Source organism: Vigna radiata, chromosome 7, assembly GCF_000741045.1.
Source record: "Vigna radiata var. radiata cultivar VC1973A chromosome 7, Vradiata_ver6, whole genome shotgun sequence".
Lineage (NCBI taxonomy): Eukaryota > Viridiplantae > Streptophyta > Magnoliopsida > Fabales > Fabaceae > Vigna > Vigna radiata.
In genome coordinates this window covers 14,927,568-14,948,276 of record NC_028357.1, presented here as the reverse complement: position 1 = coordinate 14,948,276, position 20,709 = coordinate 14,927,568, and the positions used below count along the sequence as shown (strand labels likewise).

At 46.8% G+C, this 20,709-nt stretch overlaps 1 protein-coding gene across 1 annotated transcript; it reads right to left on the bottom strand.

Moving 5' to 3' along the window:
- Window positions 1-3,233: 3,233 nt before the first annotated feature.
- LOC111242127 lies at window positions 3,234-4,287 on the bottom strand. Its single transcript, XM_022784453.1, has one exon. The coding sequence runs from the start codon at window positions 4,194-4,196 to the stop codon at window positions 3,282-3,284; it is 915 nt and encodes a 304-aa protein (XP_022640174.1). The 5' UTR covers window positions 4,197-4,287; the 3' UTR covers window positions 3,234-3,281.
- Window positions 4,288-20,709: the final 16,422 nt, after the last annotated feature.

Here is a 20,709-nt window from a genome sequence, read left to right as displayed (position 1 = left end):
ATGGAACCCCTCTATGAGATTACAGGTATATTAAAGATGAATGAGGTGGTGGGTGTAACGTTTTAAGTTTGGGAGTCACTTAAGTGCATCACATTCTAAAAATTTTTCAACATAAAAAATAATAATTTAAATTACATCATAATACTTCCACTTGAAATCTTAAATATCAAAATCCAACAAGAAAACAAATGGTTCATTACAACTTTTATTTCTTTGCACAAATAAAAGATAAATAAAACTCTCATTGCAAAGTCCCACTCTCCTCAATCACATAGCTCTAGCAGCATCTACATTCCTATCTGAGCTCCCATGTAACACATGTTATATGATCATTACCACAGGTACAAACAACACAAACAAAAGTATGGGTAAGTTATGCATTCAACAAAACAAACATTATAATAAAAGCAATAAAATAATACAATTCAAACCAATCATTGCATCAATACCTCTCTTATATCGACCTAACTCAATAGTTTAACCTCTTAACACTAATACCCAGTACAAGATGGTTAAGCAGTCTACCTTCACAATGCAGACCTGTTTCCCTTATTTCTCTAAGTCTTATAAGTAAAAACTTCGGTGAATCGCACACCGAGCACAATACTCAACTTCAAGCCAGAAAGCAAGATGAAACATATTTTCCCTCCCCTACTTCACACAGGCTCAAAGGTACAGTACCCAGACCCACTCTTACTACTTCTCACGGTCAAATAGAGCTCCTTTCTTGCTTCACACAAAAAAAAGGAAGACCTTGACTCTATAAAGGTATTATAACCAACTCTCTAATCCACTTCATAGCTTTGGGGTACTCTCAAAGTCTATCCATACCATTCTTACTTGAACATTTCTAACTCTATCATTTCTCAAGAGTTCATCAAACATGACTAGACAACTTGAAAGCAAAAGATATTTCCATATGGGAACCAATTCAATCAAAATGATATTGAATCTATCATATAATAAAACCAAAAGATTTATGATATTTTACAAAACAACATTACTAATTGGAATATGTTAACACTCCATCTAAGGTATGCAAAATTCTATAATATACTCAAATAGTAGGGCACGTTGTCAATCGATTTATAATACTAAACCGTTTTTTGTACGTCTAATAAGAAATTATTTAATGGTTACTCAATTTTGTTTAGAGCATTATATACGTGTCTTTGTATCTGAGTATAGGTGTGTAGCGGTGTCTATTTAACCCATGGTCTATGAACCAACCTTTAACTCACCCTTGAATAAGCTCCCTTTTATAGGGCCAATAAATGAGGGGAAAAAAACCATAACCACCAAAGTACCTTATAAAGTGGGTTAACATTAGGGTGCCAAAGTGGGCTTAGTCTCACTAAAGGTTGAAGATCTAGGCTTGAAGGTCGCGAGAGTCCACTCGAACCAAATTTTGAGCCAAGTTGACGTGAACTACAAGTTCAATCAAGTCGACTAGACAAAAGCTACAGTTCGAAGGTTAAGACGAACTAATAAAGGTAGAAGGTCAAGATGGGTCAAATCGGGACCAAAGGTTGAGATGAGCTTATGTGAGCCTAAGATCAAAATTGACCAATCCGGGTTGAAGGTTGAGACAAATATGCTCAAACCGAAGGTCTAGATGAGTCATATTGGGTCGAAGGTCAAAATTGACTAGTCTAGGTCGAAGGTCGACCTAGGTCGGCTCGGGCCAAATATCAAGTCTGATCATGCCAAGTTAAAGGTTAAGGTGGGTCATGTCCGATTGATGGTTAAAACTATTCATGTTAGGCTAAAGGTTGAAATGGATTATGTTAGGCCGAAGGTTGAGATAGGTCAGCCCATACCAATGATCGAGATTAATTATTCCGAACCAAAGGCCGAGACACATCAACTTAAGGAAAAGGTTGACACTGGCCAACATTGATCGAAGGTCCAGTAATATATTTTAAAAAATTAATACTTTTTGTATGTATGACCTTTCGGTCAACCATATATCGGGTGGCCAACCATTAATAAGATGCTCGAACAAACCATCATCAGGACTGGACAGTTGCAAAGTCTAACTTGTTGGTCAATTGTCAAGGCGATTAACTCAATGCTAAACAACTTAAGGTAAACTGTGATTACCAACAATTGACCTATAATTAGGTCGTTGTTAATCAAGATCTCACTCCAAAAGAGTGTCTTTTGTAGATATCCTCTGAACGATTTTGGACGAACGATCACGTGAACAGTTAGAGTAGAAGACAACTTTGAACTTTTAGAAGACTTTCTGGATATTGGACATTGACCTCAACCTTACACTCCAAAACACTTTTTAATGTTTAAAGAAATCTCCATGGACCCCGAAACACTTTTTAATGTTTAAAGAAATATCCATGGACCTATAGAACTTTGTGAACGTTTTAACCTTTTGAAATTTTTCAATAAATTTTTTTTTTGGTTTTATGGATTTTTTTTTTATTTCAATCCACGTGCATCAAGGTGAAAGTCAAATTTATAGGCTTATAGGTGCATTTGATGCTTTTTATAGTTATAACAAAATGATAGTTTGTATCATCTAATGGTAAACCATCTAAACTGGTTACTCAATTCAGTTTAGCAGCATTGTTCACGTAGCTTACTTATAGCACTATACACAGTTTTTAAATCTGACCTGTATCTCATCCTTGTTAGTTATATAAGAATTGTTCTCGTAATTTTACATAAGACTAACTTTTCTTTGTTTATTATAAAATTTCGTCTATCACATGAGTAATGTCCTATGTGTCGTTAACATGTTTACACAACTTTAATAAAATGCATATACTAATTACTTTATAATTTAATTTAAAAATAAAATATTAAAATAATTTGATGATGAGAAACATATTTAATCTAAAGTATAAAGAAAAGAATGTTTTAATATAAAAATAATGTGCCACTACACATTTTTTACAATATTCATATTCTTATAATATTATTTACTCTAAACAAATACGTATTACTTTTTTTCTAAATTTCGTAATTTAATTTTAAGATAATTTTCTTTTCCATTTTTTATAATTATTTTACTTTTATATTATTTTTTTATTTAACATTCATAAAATTATAGTTTTTATATTTCATATTGGAGAAAAAATTATCATTTTCTATATTTAATATTTGATAATAATCTTTTGATGTTGCAATTTTTATATTTTATAAAAGATATTTTAATTGATATTTAAAATATATAATAGATAAAAATGAATCCAACCAGAAATTGAAATATAGCCTTTCAGTGATAGGTGATAAACTATGGAACAAAAATAAATACACATAGCTCAAACAACAAGCGAGACTTTCCCATCATCATAATCCTTTCCAAACTCCTCTGCAATCTCAAAGTTATTTGCCTTGCAGTATATGTACAACACTGTAGTAACAGCAACCTTAGAAAGCATGATAATAGCCTGGGAATAAGAACCTATCAGAATCAGCACCCATTTCAACACCGCATCAAACCAACTTTCTGTAAATCCATCATGTACCCTCGTCAAAGAAAGGTAGTTCAACAACACGATCAACCCCACCGATCCATACAAGAAGATACAAGATAGGGCCACTCCTTTCATTCCCTTAATCAATTTCACACTTCTTCTCAGGGGCTCCATACCCCAACATGATTCCACCACCACAATAACACTCGCTAGGATCCAGTTAACTTCCAAATATGTCTGCACGACTATCATAGGAAGAAGAATTAAGAATCCTATGAAGATGGGTGAGGAGTGTGGAAGAAGCGTTAGTTGGAAAAGCTTGGCCCCGTGAATGAGAAGAATCAAGAGAAGACCGTAGATAAAAGAGAAGAAGAAGAAAATGAGTTGGGAAACGATGGTGGTGGCGAGGAGGGGTAGGAAGGAAGTGGAAATGGACTTTATGGTGGATTGGAGGTTAACGGGTTGGCCATGGGAGAAGTGGAAAACACTATAGATGATGGTGATGATTCCAGAGTTGGAGAAAAGCAAAAGGAAGAGAGAATAGAGGAGAAAGGTGGGGTTGATGGTTTGTGGTGGAAGAAGGCTGGGAGAGTTTTTGGTGAAGAAGTGAAAAAGGTTAGAGATGGTGGGAGAGAGGAGGAGGAAGAGGGAGAAGGGGAAGAGGAAGATGAGAGTGAGAATGTGGAAGTGACCAGAATGTGGTTTGACGATGAGCTCAACTTTAGAAATGAAGTCCAAAAGGCTCTTCTTAGGGGTCATATCGGAAGGAGAGAAGACAAGAACGTTGCAAGGATTGCTTTGATTCTCTTTCTTTCCAAATTTAAACTACTTTTATTTCATTTACTATTGACTTGTCAACGCGTTTTATTTATTGATTTTTCTTCTGCGAAATGACTTTTTCAAACCGAGAAAAGTTATTGAAAAAAAAAATAACGAAGAAATATGTTAATATTTCCGTAAGAAAAATAGACTGCCTTACAATATTATTTAAATATTTTATCTGCAACTTTGTTTCTTTTTAAATTTCGTTCTTACATTTAAAAAAAAAAATCTGCAGTTTTAATTTAACTGTTAAATTTTATAGACTTGTTTTTAGAGTGCAATTGTTCCTATCCTTGGTGATAAGATGTTGAAACAAGTCTCTTAATTAGTAGGTAGAAGATCACTACTAGACTCTAAACAAAGCTCGAGAGCTTATACATGACTAAGTATTTGGTGAATCGTCTATATCTGAAAAGTGTTGCATTCAATATGATTAGTGAGAAAGGTTATTACTGTGTGAGCATTGGGATAAATACGACCATAATTATTAGGAATGTTAGAAATTTTGAAAGATGTAAAAATTAAAATTAGAAAATTAATTGAAAGAAAGCGCAAATTAAAAGTTAAATACGACCATAATTTTTATTTACAATATTTTAAATATGAAAACAATATATTATTTATAGTTGCTTCCTTGGTAAGAAGTTGCTATATAATTCACTGTTATATAAAGACGTAGTTATTGTGAGTATGTATAGATAAATCTTTTCATCTATAATTTTATGAGAGAAAAATACAGAAAAATGATATATATATATATATATATATATATATATATATATATATATATATATATATATATATATATANTCCGCCCAAGCTCCTTTCTTGTCTCCCAACCTTCGTTTGAGTTCGGCCACGATGGTCTTGTTAACTGCCTCAGCCTGCCCGTTCGTCTGAGGGTGCTCCACTGAGCTTGTCGCGTGCTTTATCCCCAAATCTCTGAAAAACGTTTCCAGCCTTTGGTCGATGAACTGCCTACCATTGTCGGTCACGACCATTCGGGGCAATCCGAACCTGCAAATGAGCTTCCAACAAAATTTTTGGACTTGCGAGGCTGTGATGGAGGCGAGAGGCTCAACCTCCACCCACTTCGTAAAATAGTCGATGGCCACCAGCAAGAACTTTCGTTGACCTGTGGCCGGGGGGAATGGTCCGACAATGTCCATTCCCCATTGCGCGAACGGGCAAGGAGAAACGATGGTGTGCAACCTTTGCGAGGGGGTATGGTGATTGTTAGCATGGGCCTGGCATTGGATGCACCAGCGAGTGAATTTTGCGGTATCGTCTTCCATTGGCCAGTAATACCCTGCCCGTAACGCCTTGGCCTTGAGTGCTCGTCCGCCCGTGTGGAAGCCACATATTCCGTGGTGTAACTCGTTCATGACATACTCTGCTTCGTCATCCGCCAAGCATTTGAGTAGGGGGGACGAGAAACCCCGGCGGTATAGGTCATTACCGATTATCACGAATCGGGCGACTCTTTTGGAGTCCGCCGGGCTGAGACTCTCGCCGCTATCCTTCCTATGGATTAGCCCTCGCACCTCGACCCTCCAGTCGGCAGTATCGTCCGTCGTGATACTCAAGCACTCGACCGAGGGTTGCAGAAGGACCTGTCGGATAATGGTCGTGAGTTGCCCCTTCTCCTTTCCTGTACTGAGTTTGGAGAGAAGGTCCGCCCGGGCGTTCTGTTCCCGAGGGATATGATGAATGTGCACATCCTCAAAGTCCTTTACCAAAGAACAGGCCTGGTGATAGTACTTTAGGAGGTGATCTTCTCGTACCTGGAAATTGCCGTTCATTTGGCCGACCACTAGCTGTGAGTCGGTCCTGCAGGTTACTTTGCGGGCCCCCATGTCCTTGGCTAACTGTAACCCTGCCAATAGGGCTTCGTACTCTGCCTGATTGTTCGAAGTTTTGAACTTGAAGATTAACGAGTGTTCCACAAGGAAGCCGTTTGGGCCTTCCAGAACGACTCCTGCCCCGCTAACCGTTCGTCCCGATTCCCCGTCGACGTACAATATCCACTCTTCGAGGCCGGTTAGGGGTATTTCAGCCATGAAGTCGGCTAAGTGTTGCCCTTTCACAGAACCTCTTGGCTCGTATTTGATGCCGAATTCGGACAATTCCACCGCCCAACCGACCATCCTTCCGGCTAGGTCAGGTTTCTTGAGTATTTTCGACACCGGATGATCGGTACGCACAACCACCTGGTGGCTTTGGAAATATGGGCGCAACCTCCGAGAAGCATGAAGGAGAGCTAAGGCCACCTTCTCCACTTGCTGATACCTGGTCTCGACGTCGGTCAGCGTCCGGCTGACAAAGTAAATCAGCTTGGGAGTTGGTTTTTCTTGCAGCAAGACTGCACTAACTGAGGTCTCGAAGATTCCTAGATAAACCTGGAGGTCCTCGCCGGGTGAGGGTCGGTTCATAACAGGAGGTTGGGTGAGAATATCTTTGATCGCGCGGAAAGCTACTTCACAATCGTCGTCCCAAATGTTGGAGGACGCCTTCTTCATTTTCTTTAGGATGGGAGCGGCCCGTTCGGCCAATTTTGGTATGAATCGTGACAGCGCGGTCAAGCGACCGACGAGTCTTTGAACGTCTTTCACTGTTCGAGGAGCCTGCATCTCCAATACCGCTCCGCATTTGTCTGGGTTTGCCTCAATTCCCCTGGACGTCAGCATGAACCCTAGGAATTTACCGGCGGCCACCCCGAATGTACACTTGGCCGGATTGAGCCTCATCCCATACCGGCGTATTTGTCTAAAGACTTCTTCTAAGTCTTGCAAATGTTGGATCCCTTGTGCCGATCGGACGACCATGTCGTCGACGTAGACGTCCAGGCAACGTCCTATTTGGTTAGCAAAGATTTTGTTCATCAAACGCTGGTACGTGGCGCCAGCATTCTTTAGTCCGAAGGGCATGACTTCGTAGCAAAAGTTGGCTTGGTCGGCCATGAAGGCCGTCTTTTCCTTATCGGGACCGTGCATGGGTATCTGGTTATAACCTGAATAGGCGTCCAGGAAACTGAGGATTCTATGCCCGGACGCTCCGTCTACGAGGACATCAATGTTGGGCAATGGGTATGAATCCTTTGGGCAAGCTTTGTTCAAGTCAGTGTAGTCTGTGCACATTCGCCATTGACTGTTCGACTTTTTCACCATGACTACGTTGGCTAGCCAGGTGGTGTATGTGACCTCTCGAATGAATCCAGCCACTTGTAACTTCTTTACCTCCTCCTGGATTGCCCCCCTCTTCTCTTCCCCCATCTTTCTCTTCTTCTGAGCTATAGGCCTGGCCTCTTTGAATAAGGATAGGCGGTGGGACATGATAGAGGGGTGAATTCCCGGCATGTCTGCGGCCGTCCAGGCGAACAGGTCCCGGTTGCGCCAAAGGGTAGCTCGCAATTGTTTTTCCATTTCTTCCTCTAGTCCTTGGGCTATGTTGGTGACCTGGTTGGGATCTTTTCCCACTATCATGGGCTGGGTTTCCCCTTGTGGTTCGAGGCGGTCCTCGGTATTGGTTCGGGGGTCTAGGTCGGCCATCGCGACACTTGCACCGCTCAACCTTCTTCTCGTCTCCCTGGGGTACATTCTGAGGCCTACTGCGTAGCACTCCCGGGCTACCCTTTGATCGGCCCGGACGGTGCATATCGTTCCCCGAGCCGTGGGGTACTTCATCGTCAAGTGGGGGGTGGAAACTATGGCCCCGAAGGAGTTCAAGCACGGTCGTCCTATAAGGACGTTGTAAGACGTATTAGCGTCTACCAACAGGTATCGTACCTTCTTCTCATCGGTCTCGCGGCCGGTGTCGATACGCGTCCAGAGGTCCAGATAACCTTTGGTATCGACCCGCTCGCCTGCAAAACCTACCAGCTGCTCATCGTACGGGACTATGAGGTCTTCGGAGATATCCATTTGTCGGAATGTTTTCCAGTATAAAATGTTGACCGAGCTCCCCTGGTCAACCAACACCTTGCTTACCCCGTACCTCGCGATTTCAACTGTGATGACCATCGGGTCATCCTGTTCCGGATCCGGTGCATGAAAATCTTCGTCAGAAAATGTGATGGGGGGCATCGTCCGTTTAGGAACATCGACGGCGTGTATGGACCGTAGGTGGCGGATGCTCCTCTTTCGTGCCGATGACGACGTTCCTCCTCCCGCAAATCCGCCAGAGATCGTGTTAATCATCCCCCGTAGCGGTCCCGCGTTACCGCCCGCGCGGCTTCTGCTGCGACTCCTGCTTCTTTCTCTTCGTCTCTCCGAACTCCTTCCCCGTTCGACGTGCCCGCGTGGGTATCGTGAACGGGCATCTCTACGTCCTCTGTCCGATAATGACCTCGGACTCCTTTCCCTCGGGGGCGGACGTCCGGCAGAGACGGTTTCGTTCTGGTGGTTTCTTATGTATTGCTTCAAATGTCCAGCCTGGATGAGCTCCTCTATTCGGTCCTTGAGCGTCATGCAGTCTTCAGTGTCATGGCCCATATTTTGGTGATATAGGCAGTGTTTACCGCTGTCGGCTCCCGGAGGAGTCGGACGTTTTTGCGGGGCACGCATTATCTGTGTGCTTAGAGCTTCTTACAGTATCCGCGCCCGGGGAGCATTGAGGGGAGTGTATTGGGGAAAGCGAGGGACCCGAGGGCCGTCTCGCCCCTTTGCACCGGTGGGTCGTTGCGATTGGCCCTGTTTGCTCTCGCCCTTATCCTTCGCCTCCTGCACCTCCCTTCGATAATTTTGTTTCATTTCCTTCACCCTTGCCTCGTCCGCCGCCCGCTGGCGCAATTCTTCCAATGTCTTAGGTAGGTTTCGACAGACGCTCTCCTTAAAGGGTCCCGGCCTAAGGGCCGGCATCACATACTGCAGGGCCATCTCCACGCTCAGTCCCCTGACCCGTCGGACCGCTTTGGTGAATCGTTCCATGAAGGTTCTAAGTGTCTCCTCTTTTCCTTGCTTCAGATTCATCAGATCGACCAGAATAGTATCTTGTGGTCGGCATGCGGCGAATTGATCGCTGAACATGCCGCTTAGTCCCTTGAAGTTTTCTACCGAGCCGTTAGGTATGGAGTTGAACCACTCTAAGGCTTCGCCCTCGAGGGACAGTGAGAATGCCCGGCACCAGATGGCATCGCTTCCCGTCCGGAAGGCCATGGCATTGGTAAATGACTTGACATGTGCGTCGGGATCACCGGTGCCGTCGTACATCTTGAATTGCGGGGGAATGAATTGGTCCGAAATACGGACGTCCATCACAGCTTGGACGAATGGCACTGGTACCGACGACATCTCCGACTTAATCAACACCAAACTTTCCTCTCCTTTCTCCTTCTCCTCCTCCTCGGTACTCTTTTGCTTCCCTTTCTCTTGGTCGCCTTGACCCCGTGCACTACTGTGGGCCTCCTTGCTGTGTACCCTACGTGGTCGTCCGGTCCCCAGGCTGGCCGGCCACGCGAGAACCGGAAACCTTAAACTCCATTTTACCGGTGACGCATGACTGGTCAACGAGATCGGGCAACGGACGGCCGGTGTCAAACTTCGCCCTGTCTGCTTTTCCTTCTCCCCGCGGAGCTGAGCTAGGCACTCAGCCCGCACGGCCGCCATCTCCTCTTCGTGTTTCTTTTGCATCTCCTCATGCCTCCTCTGCATCTCTTCCATCCTCATCTCCAAAGCGCGCACAATGCCGCTCGTCTCATCCGTGCTAGTGTTTCTCGTGGTCACCATTGGGTATAAGCCTCCAGCCCCACGGTGGGCGCCAAATGTTTCTGCTTTGTGGGTCTGGGTCAATCCGTATCCTTCACAACCGTCCGCCTCGGTCCTCCTTCCGTTTTCCGTACGCGCTGTCCTCCTGACGTATCCGGTCGGGTACCTGCTAAAAGCACTCCGACGCTCAAGTCAATGTTCAGCTTTTTTAGAAGTTAGTGATAGAAAGAGAAAGAGTGAAATAAATGCGCATTGAATGTAACCCTCTACCTCTTACCTTTGACTTTTATTTATAGTTTTTTCTATGGGCTAGTGATTAGTGGGATCTTAATCAAGGCCCAATCGCAAGCCTGTTGAGATTAATCTGGTTTTACCTTAATGTTACTTTGCTTGCAAGACTTTTGTTGACCTGGACCGGGCGGGCTTNTGACGGCCGTCTCTATAGTGTCGCGAGAAGTTGACATCCAAATAAATCTCATTCCAACCGGTTTTTGCCCGGTTTTGAGTATTGATAGTCATGCGGACATGACAGCAGAATGTGGTTCGTTGTTTAGATTGTACCCGTTTCGCGAAGACAGGGCGAAGTTTGACACCGGNCGTCCGTTGCCCGATCTCGTTGACCAGTCATGCGTCACCGGTAAAATGGAGTTTAAGGTTTCCGGTTCTCGCGTGGCCGGCCAGCCTGGGGACCGGACGACCACGTAGGGTACACAAGCCCCCCAAGCCTGAGGCGTCGTAAGGGGCCGAAGGGTTTGAGAATGGGTCATGTAAAGGCGGAGTTGGATTTTACGCGGGAAAACACACGTGGCGTAATCGTGGGTGGGAGACGAGGCGTCGTTTGAATCTGGAGCGTTGAACGTGGTTCGGATGAACGGCTGAGATCAGAAGCGGTTTTCAAAAAAATTTTCTATAAATAGGATTGGGGTGATTGCTACGGCTACATCCTTTCTTCTTCCTTTCGAGCTTTATTCTTTTGCATTTGCTCAGGTAATAAAATGGTGGTTGTGTGCGTTGAGTCTTCTCTGGAATCGTCGGGTCGCGGCGGGGGCGCGGGAGAGGGCGGCAGCAGCAGTGGTTCGTNATCGANGGGTTCGTCTNGCTCCACCGCCAGTAGTTCGTCATCGGCGGANCGGANAGTAGAGGAGGATTCNGCTGTGCCGTCTGGTTTAGCGAATGCGGTGACNGTGGCCCAGGAGTCCTCCGCGCCGGTTATCAGCGGGCGGATATTCCATGGAGCCCCCCTATTTTTATTGCAAGGGGGCTTGACCGTGGATCCGGTTCCCTTGGTCCCGGTGGGAGGGCTTCCTCGGGTGGATGGGTATGACTGGGCCGGGTTTGACACAAATACTCAANCGTCCANNATTTCGCNTANAGCTCTCCAGGATTGGATAGCCCGATCCTATTTAGTGAGAGACACGGCAGACACACGCTTGATAAGAGTAGCCGTTAGTAGGGAAAACGAACGCGTATGCCACGGGAAGGGCACCAGCGCAGATGACTTCTTCTTCATGTATGCGAATTTGTTTGCCCAACTGCACGTGCGGGTTCCTTTCACTGACTTCCAGGCCGGGGTGTTGCGGGAGTTGAATGTCGCCCCTACACAACTGCATCCTAACTCTTGGGCTGCTATTCAAGCCTTTGGGGTAGAGTGTATGGTGGCCGATGTTGCACCGACCGTTCGGTCTTTCCTCCACTATTTCAACGTTCGTCCTCATCCGAAGGGAGGTTTGGTGTCTTTATCTTCCGTAGGGAAGCGCACTCTGTTCAAGCCGTATGCCGAGTCCTTCAAAAATTTTAAAGACCAATTTTTTAAAGTGGTTATTGAGGACGCGGGCCGTCCTGATTTTTTCGATAAGGACGGCCACCCTCTGTTTCCCTTATACTGGANGGACAATCCAANAAAGATGGAGGCCATTTCGAAGCGGGAGTTGGAAATGGAAGATTTTTGTGTGGTGGATGTGATTGACACCCTCTCTCGCCGCGTCCCCGCCCGTTGCCTGGTCGACTGTATCCCTTACGAGGATTGCGCTCAAAGAGCGCTCGGTATGTGATTTATTCCGTTTTTTCCTTTTATGAAGATTATAACTTAGCTGAATTTCTCGTTTTTCCTCAGGTTGCATGGTGACTCCCAGACCCCGCCAATCCAATTTTCTTTCCATGAAAAAGAAGGCGTCGGCCCGTGCCGCTAGTTCCGGGCCTAGTCAAGATGTTCCCCCGCCCATGAAGCCTCCTCCCGCTCGGGTAACTGTGGCCGTCCGCGGGCCAACTGTAGGGGCAAGTGGAAGCACCAATGTGGTCGTCCAACAGGGGGAAGGGACTTCCGTTCCTCCCCCATCCCACAACACACCCCTCGTCAATTTAACCGGCTCGGCGACTGCTGCCCCCGTTGTTGAAATTCCCTCTGAGTCCGCGCCCGTGACTACGTCGGGGCATCGGAAGAGAAAGTCGCGGAAAGGGGGAAAATCTTCCTCTAAGAGACATCGCCGTGAGGGAAAGGAGCCGGTTGCTCCTCTGCCAGGCGGCGTATTCAGCCCTGATTACAATGTGAGCCGTTTTATTGAATTTAACCGGGGGCCGGCCTATGTTGCTCTACTGGAGTCTTTACCGGGCAGAGTCATGCTAGACTCTGTGTCCGAGATGGCTAACCGGACGGCTGCCATGATTGACTATATACGCGAACATGGTGATGTTCGGGGATCTGACGAGGTGAAGAAGCTGTTGATTGAGGAGGAGAAAAAGGCTAAGGCCTTGGAGGAGGAGTTGGCGGGCGCCAGAAAGGCTTTGGAGGACGAGAAGAAACGATCGGCCGAGAAACTTCAGGAGATGACCCAACTGCTTGAAGACGAACGAAAGGCGAAAGCCGTTGCTGAAGAGAATCAGAGGCAGTTGAAGGAAGACGTTGCGAGGTTGAGGGAGGTGGAAGAAAAGCTTCAGGGCCGGACGGTAGAGCTGCACACCGAGCTGAAGAAAGTGCGTGCAGACCTTAAGACGGCTGAGGACAAGGTAATCTCCCTGAACGATAGTCTGGTGGCGGAACATGAGGACGGCTTTTACAAGGCCATCTGTCAAGTTGAATTTCTGCTGAAGATCGAGAAGCCACTCTCTCTTGGTTTCGACATTTATAAGGATGTTTATCATGGTGTCCTGACGGATATTCAGGAACCAGAACTGGAAGGGGAGGAAGTCGGTGGAGGAGGGGGTGCCGGAGATGGCGAAGGATTGGAGAGGGTCGAATCTGCTGTCGATCCTGATAATGCATAGATAGTTCAATTTTTCTTTTTGTTTAGTTGTTAAGTTAGGAACCATCCGGTATCGGTCGGATTGTAAACAGTGAATTGTACTGTTTACTTTTGTCGTCCGGTCGAATACTTTTTTGATGTGAACGAACTGTATGTTCTTTTTGATGAATGGACACTTCGCATTTTGTTTTCATTACTCGGCGTTAAAAATTAATTTTCTGATTCCGTTTGGATTGTGTTATCGTTGTTCCGTCCGGTCGAGTTGACAGGATATTTCCGTTCGTCAACTTGAATTTTACGCAGGGGACGGTGGGCTTAACCCCTTACCGTCTGACCAAGTTGACAGGATAATTCCATTCGTCAACTTGGACTTCGCACTAGGCGGCGGGTTTAACCCCTAACCGTCCGGCCAAGTTGACAGGATAACTCCATTCGTCAACTTGGACTTTGCACGAGGTGGCGGGCTTAACAGTTTGCTCTTACCGCCCGGCCAAGTTGACAGGATAATTTCGTTCGTCAACTTGGACTTTGCACGAGGTGGAGGGCTTAACAGTTTGCTTTTACCGCCCGGCCAAGTTGACAGGATAATTCCATTCATCAACTTGGGCATTAAGTGAAATAAAGGAAACGAGTGTTGCGTGGGATTGAAACGTTCGTATTGCTCCTTTTAGATCGTGATCATATGAAAAATATTACTTGTTCAGCTAAAATAGAGTTTGAGATGTGATGCATTCCAAGTGTTGGTGATCCTCTGGCCGTCCAGACGAGTGAGGCGGTATGCGCCGTTGCCCAGAGCTTCCACAATTTTGAACGGGCCTTCCCATTTTGCGGCGAGTTTACCGTGAGCGGCCACGTGACGAGCTTCCCCGGCCTTTCGCCATACGAGGTCACCTTCATGGAACTGGCGCGGGCGGACTTTAGTGTTGTACTTTCGCTCTACCATGCGGCGGCATGCTTCTGCTCTTAATACTGCCCGGTCTCGCCGTTCGTCGATTGTGTCGAGTTCGACCCGCAATTCTTGGTCGTTCATCTGGAGATTCTCGATGCTTCGTCGTAAGGAGGGTTCGCCAAGCTCAATTGGCAACATGGCGTCGGTCCCGTATGTTAGGTTAAAGGGCGTCTCTCCAGTCGTGCCGTGCGGAGTGCATCGGTAAGCCCAGAGGACGTCGGGCAAGTGATCCGCCCAAGCTCCTTTCTTGTCTCCCAACCTTCGTTTGAGTTCGGCCACGATGGTCTTGTTAACTGCCTCAGCCTGCCCGTTCGTCTGAGGGTGCTCCACTGAGCTTGTCGCGTGCTTTATCCCCAAATCTCTGAAAAACGTTTCCAGCCTTTGGTCGATGAACTGCCTACCATTGTCGGTCACGACCATTCGGGGCAATCCGAACCTGCAAATGAGCTTCCAACAAAATTTTTGGACTTGCGAGGCTGTGATGGAGGCGAGAGGCTCAACCTCCACCCACTTCGTAAAATAGTCGATGGCCACCAGCAAGAACTTTCGTTGACCTGTGGCCGGGGGGAATGGTCCGACAATGTCCATTCCCCATTGCGCGAACGGGCAAGGAGAAACGATGGTGTGCAACCTTTGCGAGGGGGTATGGTGATTGTTAGCATGGGCCTGGCATTGGATGCACCAGCGAGTGAATTTTGCGGTATCGTCTTCCATTGGCCAGTAATACCCTGCCCGTAACGCCTTGGCCTTGAGTGCTCGTCCGCCCGTGTGGAAGCCACATATTCCGTGGTGTAACTCGTTCATGACATACTCTGCTTCGTCATCCGCCAAGCATTTGAGTAGGGGGGACGAGAAACCCCGGCGGTATAGGTCATTACCGATTATCACGAATCGGGCGACTCTTTTGGAGTCCGCCGGGCTGAGACTCTCGCCGCTATCCTTCCTATGGATTAGCCCTCGCACCTCGACCCTCCAGTCGGCAGTATCGTCCGTCGTGATACTCAAGCACTCGACCGAGGGTTGCAGAAGGACCTGTCGGATAATGGTCGTGAGTTGCCCCTTCTCCTTTCCNGTACTGAGNTTGGANAGAAGGTCCGCCCGGGCGTTNTNTTCCCGAGGGATATGNTGAATGTGCACATCNTCAAAGTCCTTTACCAANNAACAGGCCTGGTGATANTACTTNAGGAGGTGATCNTCTCGNACCTGGAAATTGCCGTTCATTTGGCCGACNACTAGCTGTGAGTCGGTCCTGCAGGTTACTTTGCGGGCCCCCATGTCCTTGGCTANCTGTAACCCNGCCAATAGGGCTTCGTACTCTGCCTGATTGTTCGAAGTTTTGAACTTGAANATTAACGAGTGTTCCANAAGGAAGCCGTTTGGGCCTTCCAGAACGACTCCTGCCCCNCTAACCGTTCGTCCCGANNCCNCGTCGACGTACAATATCCACTCTTCGAGGCCGGTNAGGGGTANTTCAGCCNNGAAGTCGGCTAAGTGTTGCCCTTTCACAGAACCTCTTGGNTCGTATTTGATGCCGAATTCGGACAATTCCACCGCCCAACCGACCATCCTTCCGGCTAGGTCAGGTTTNNTGAGTATTTTCGANACCGGATGNTCGGNACGCACAACCACCTGGTGGCTTTGGAAATANGGGCGNAACCTCCGAGAAGCATGAAGGAGAGCTANGGCCACCTTCTCCACTTGNTGATACCTGGTCTCGACGTCGGTCAGCGTCCGGCTGACAAAGTAAATCAGCTTGGGAGTTGGTTTTTCTTGCAGCAAGACTGCACTAACNGAGGTCTCGNAGATTCCTAGNTAAACCTGGAGGTCCTCGCCGGGTGAGGGTCGGTTCATAACAGGAGGTTGGGTGAGAATATCTTTGATCGCGCGGAAAGCTNCTTCACAATCGTCGTCCCANATGTTGGAGGACGCCTTCTTCATTTTCTTNAGGATGGGAGCNGCCCGTTCGGCCAATTTTGGTATGAATCGTNACAGCGNNGTCAANCGACCNACGAGTCTTTGAACGTCTTTCACTGTTCGAGGAGCCTGCATCTCCAATACCGCTCCGCATTTGTCNGGGTTNGCNTCAATTCCCCTGGACGTCAGCATGAANCCTAGGAATTTACCGGCGGCCACCCCGAATGTNCACTTNGCCGGATTGAGCCTCATCCCATACCGGCGTATTTGTCTAAAGACTTCTTCTAAGTCTTGCAAATGTTGGANCCCTTGTGCCGANCGGACNACCATGTCGTCGACGTAGACGTCCAGGCAACGTCCTATTTGGTTAGCAAAGATTTTGTTCATCAAACGCTGGTACGTGGCGCCAGCATTCTTTAGTCCGAAGGGCATGACTTCGTAGCAAAAGTTGGCTTGGTCGGCCATGAAGGCCGTCTTTTCCTTATCGGGACCGTGCATGGGTATCTGGTTATAACCTGAATAGGCGTCCAGGAAACTGAGGATTCTATGCCCGGACGCTCCGTCTACGAGGACATCAATGTTGGGCAATGGGTATGAATCCTTTGGGCAAGCTTTGTTCAAGTCAGTGTAGTCTGTGCACATTCGCCATTGACTGTTCGACTTTTTCACCATGACTACGTTGGCTAGCCAGGTGGTGTATGTGACCTCTCGAATGAATCCAGCCACTTGTAACTTCTTTACCTCCTCCTGGATTGCCCCCCTCTTCTCTTCCCCCATCTTTCTCTTCTTCTGAGCTATAGGCCTGGCCTCTTTGAATAAGGATAGGCGGTGGGACATGATAGAGGGGTGAATTCCCGGCATGTCTGCGGCCGTCCAGGCGAACAGGTCCCGGTTGCGCCAAAGGGTAGCTCGCAATTGTTTTTCCATTTCTTCCTCTAGTCCTTGGGCTATGTTGGTGACCTGGTTGGGATCTTTTCCCACTATCATGGGCTGGGTTTCCCCTTGTGGTTCGAGGCGGTCCTCGGTATTGGTTCGGGGGTCTAGGTCGGCCATCGCGACACTTGCACCGCTCAACCTTCTTCTCGTCTCCCTGGGGTACATTCTGAGGCCTACTGCGTAGCACTCCCGGGCTACCCTTTGATCGGCCCGGACGGTGCATATCGTTCCCCGAGCCGTGGGGTACTTCATCGTCAAGTGGGGGGTGGAAACTATGGCCCCGAAGGAGTTCAAGCACGGTCGTCCTATAAGGACGTTGTAAGACGTATTAGCGTCTACCAACAGGTATCGTACCTTCTTCTCATCGGTCTCGCGGCCGGTGTCGATACGCGTCCAGAGGTCCAGATAACCTTTGGTATCGACCCGCTCGCCTGCAAAACCTACCAGCTGCTCATCGTACGGGACTATGAGGTCTTCGGAGATATCCATTTGTCGGAATGTTTTCCAGTATAAAATGTTGACCGAGCTCCCCTGGTCAACCAACACCTTGCTTACCCCGTACCTCGCGATTTCAACTGTGATGACCATCGGGTCATCCTGTTCCGGATCCGGTGCATGAAAATCTTCGTCAGAAAATGTGATGGGGGGCATCGTCCGTTTAGGAACATCGACGGCGTGTATGGACCGTAGGTGGCGGATGCTCCTCTTTCGTGCCGATGACGACGTTCCTCCTCCCGCAAATCCGCCAGAGATCGTGTTAATCATCCCCCGTAGCGGTCCCGCGTTACCGCCCGCGCGGCTTCTGCTGCGACTCCTGCTTCTTTCTCTTCGTCTCTCCGAACTCCTTCCCCGTTCGACGTGCCCGCGTGGGTATCGTGAACGGGCATCTCTACGTCCTCTGTCCGATAATGACCTCGGACTCCTTTCCCTCGGGGGCGGACGTCCGGCAGAGACGGTTTCGTTCTGGTGGTTTCTTATGTATTGCTTCAAATGTCCAGCCTGGATGAGCTCCTCTATTCGGTCCTTGAGCGTCATGCAGTCTTCAGTGTCATGGCCCATATTTTGGTGATATAGGCAGTGTTTACCGCTGTCGGCTCCCGGAGGAGTCGGACGTTTTTGCGGGGCACGCATTATCTGTGTGCTTAGAGCTTCTTACAGTATCCGCGCCCGGGGAGCATTGAGGGGAGTGTATTGGGGAAAGCGAGGGACCCGAGGGCCGTCTCGCCCCTTTGCACCGGTGGGTCGTTGCGATTGGCCCTGTTTGCTCTCGCCCTTATCCTTCGCCTCCTGCACCTCCCTTCGATAATTTTGTTTCATTTCCTTCACCCTTGCCTCGTCCGCCGCCCGCTGGCGCAATTCTTCCAATGTCTTAGGTAGGTTTCGACAGACGCTCTCCTTAAAGGGTCCCGGCCTAAGGGCCGGCATCACATACTGCAGGGCCATCTCCACGCTCAGTCCCCTGACCCGTCGGACCGCTTTGGTGAATCGTTCCATGAAGGTTCTAAGTGTCTCCTCTTTTCCTTGCTTCAGATTCATCAGATCGACCAGAATAGTATCTTGTGGTCGGCATGCGGCGAATTGATCGCTGAACATGCCGCTTAGTCCCTTGAAGTTTTCTACCGAGCCGTTAGGTATGGAGTTGAACCACTCTAAGGCTTCGCCCTCGAGGGACAGTGAGAATGCCCGGCACCAGATGGCATCGCTTCCCGTCCGGAAGGCCATGGCATTGGTAAATGACTTGACATGTGCGTCGGGATCACCGGTGCCGTCGTACATCTTGAATTGCGGGGGAATGAATTGGTCCGAAATACGGACGTCCATCACAGCTTGGACGAATGGCACTGGTACCGACGACATCTCCGACTTAATCAACACCAAACTTTCCTCTCCTTTCTCCTTCTCCTCCTCCTCGGTACTCTTTTGCTTCCCTTTCTCTTGGTCGCCTTGACCCCGTGCACTACTGTGGGCCTCCTTGCTGTGTACCCTACGTGGTCGTCCGGTCCCCAGGCTGGCCGGCCACGCGAGAACCGGAAACCTTAAACTCCATTTTACCGGTGACGCATGACTGGTCAACGAGATCGGGCAACGGACGGCCGGTGTCAAACTTCGCCCTGTCTGCTTTTCCTTCTCCCCGCGGAGCTGAGCTAGGCACTCAGCCCGCACGGCCGCCATCTCCTCTTCGTGTTTCTTTTGCATCTCCTCATGCCTCCTCTGCATCTCTTCCATCCTCATCTCCAAAGCGCGCACAATGCCGCTCGTCTCATCCGTGCTAGTGTTTCTCGTGGTCACCATTGGGTATAAGCCTCCAGCCCCACGGTGGGCGCCAAATGTTTCTGCTTTGTGGGTCTGGGTCAATCCGTATCCTTCACAACCGTCCGCCTCGGTCCTCCTTCCGTTTTCCGTACGCGCTGTCCTCCTGACGTATCCGGTCGGGTACCTGCTAAAAGCACTCCGACGCTCAAGTCAATGTTCAGCTTTTTTAGAAGTTAGTGATAGAAAGAGAAAGAGTGAAATAAATGCGCATTGAATGTAACCCTCTACCTCTTACCTTTGACTTTTATTTATAGTTTTTTCTATGGGCCAGTGATTAGTGGGATCTTAATCAAGGCCCAATCGCAAGCCTGTTGAGATTAATCTGGTTTTACCTTAATGTTACTTTGCTTGCAAGACTTTTGTTGACCTGGACCGGGCGGGCTTTTGACGGCCGTCTCTATAGTGTCGCGAGAAGTTGACATCCAAATAAATCTCATTCCAACCGGTTTTTGCCCGGTTCTGAGTATTGATAGTCATGCGGACATGACAGCAGAATGTGGTTCGTTTTTTAGATTGTACCCGTTTCGCGAAGACAGGGCGAAGTTTGACACCGGCCGTCCGTTGCCCGATCTCGTTGACCAGTCATGCGTCACCGGTAAAATGGAGTTTAAGGTTTCCGGTTCTCGCGTGGCCGGCCAGCCTGGGGACCGGACGACCACATAGGGTACATATATATATATATATATATATATATATATATATATATATATATATATATATATATATATATATATATGGTACTCATTTAAATAATAAATAAGAATTACTCTTTAAACCTTATATNATATATATATATATATATATATATATATATATATATATATATATATATATATATATAAATTAATTTAACTTTTTTACATAAATTAGAAATAATAATTTAGAGAAGTTATATTATAGTTTCTACAAATTATTAGTTTTAACTTGTGGATTAGTTTATTCTATTTTTTATATTTTTTTTCTATAAAAATACTTATATAATTGGCTAATAACAATCATAATAATAATAATAATAATAATAATAATAATAAATAATTTATTAACAAAAATATCTAATTAATATATTTTTAGTGAGCGCGTGGACGATTGACACTCAATTGTTCTATTTTAATTAAGAATTTCAGGTAGCTTATAAAAAAATAAAAATTTCGAGCTTGTATTCATCTTCTATTAAATATATAAAAAAATTACGTAATACTTAATATGAACGTGATTTTCTCTCCAAAAGAATTGTAATTTATAAAAAATAAACCTGTTTTATTAAAACATCATGTACGTGTTAAAAAAATCAACTAAAAACAAAGATTTAAAGCACGTAAGAGAATGTATATATTTCTTCTCATGACTTTTCGAGTACTAAACTTTCTTGTCTGTAATAAGGCAATATATGAAAACAG

Coding starts and splice junctions, on each gene's coding strand:
- LOC111242127 (XM_022784453.1), bottom strand. CDS start 4,196: ATGACCCCTAAGAAGAGCCTTTTGGACTTCATTTCTAAAGTTGAGCTC.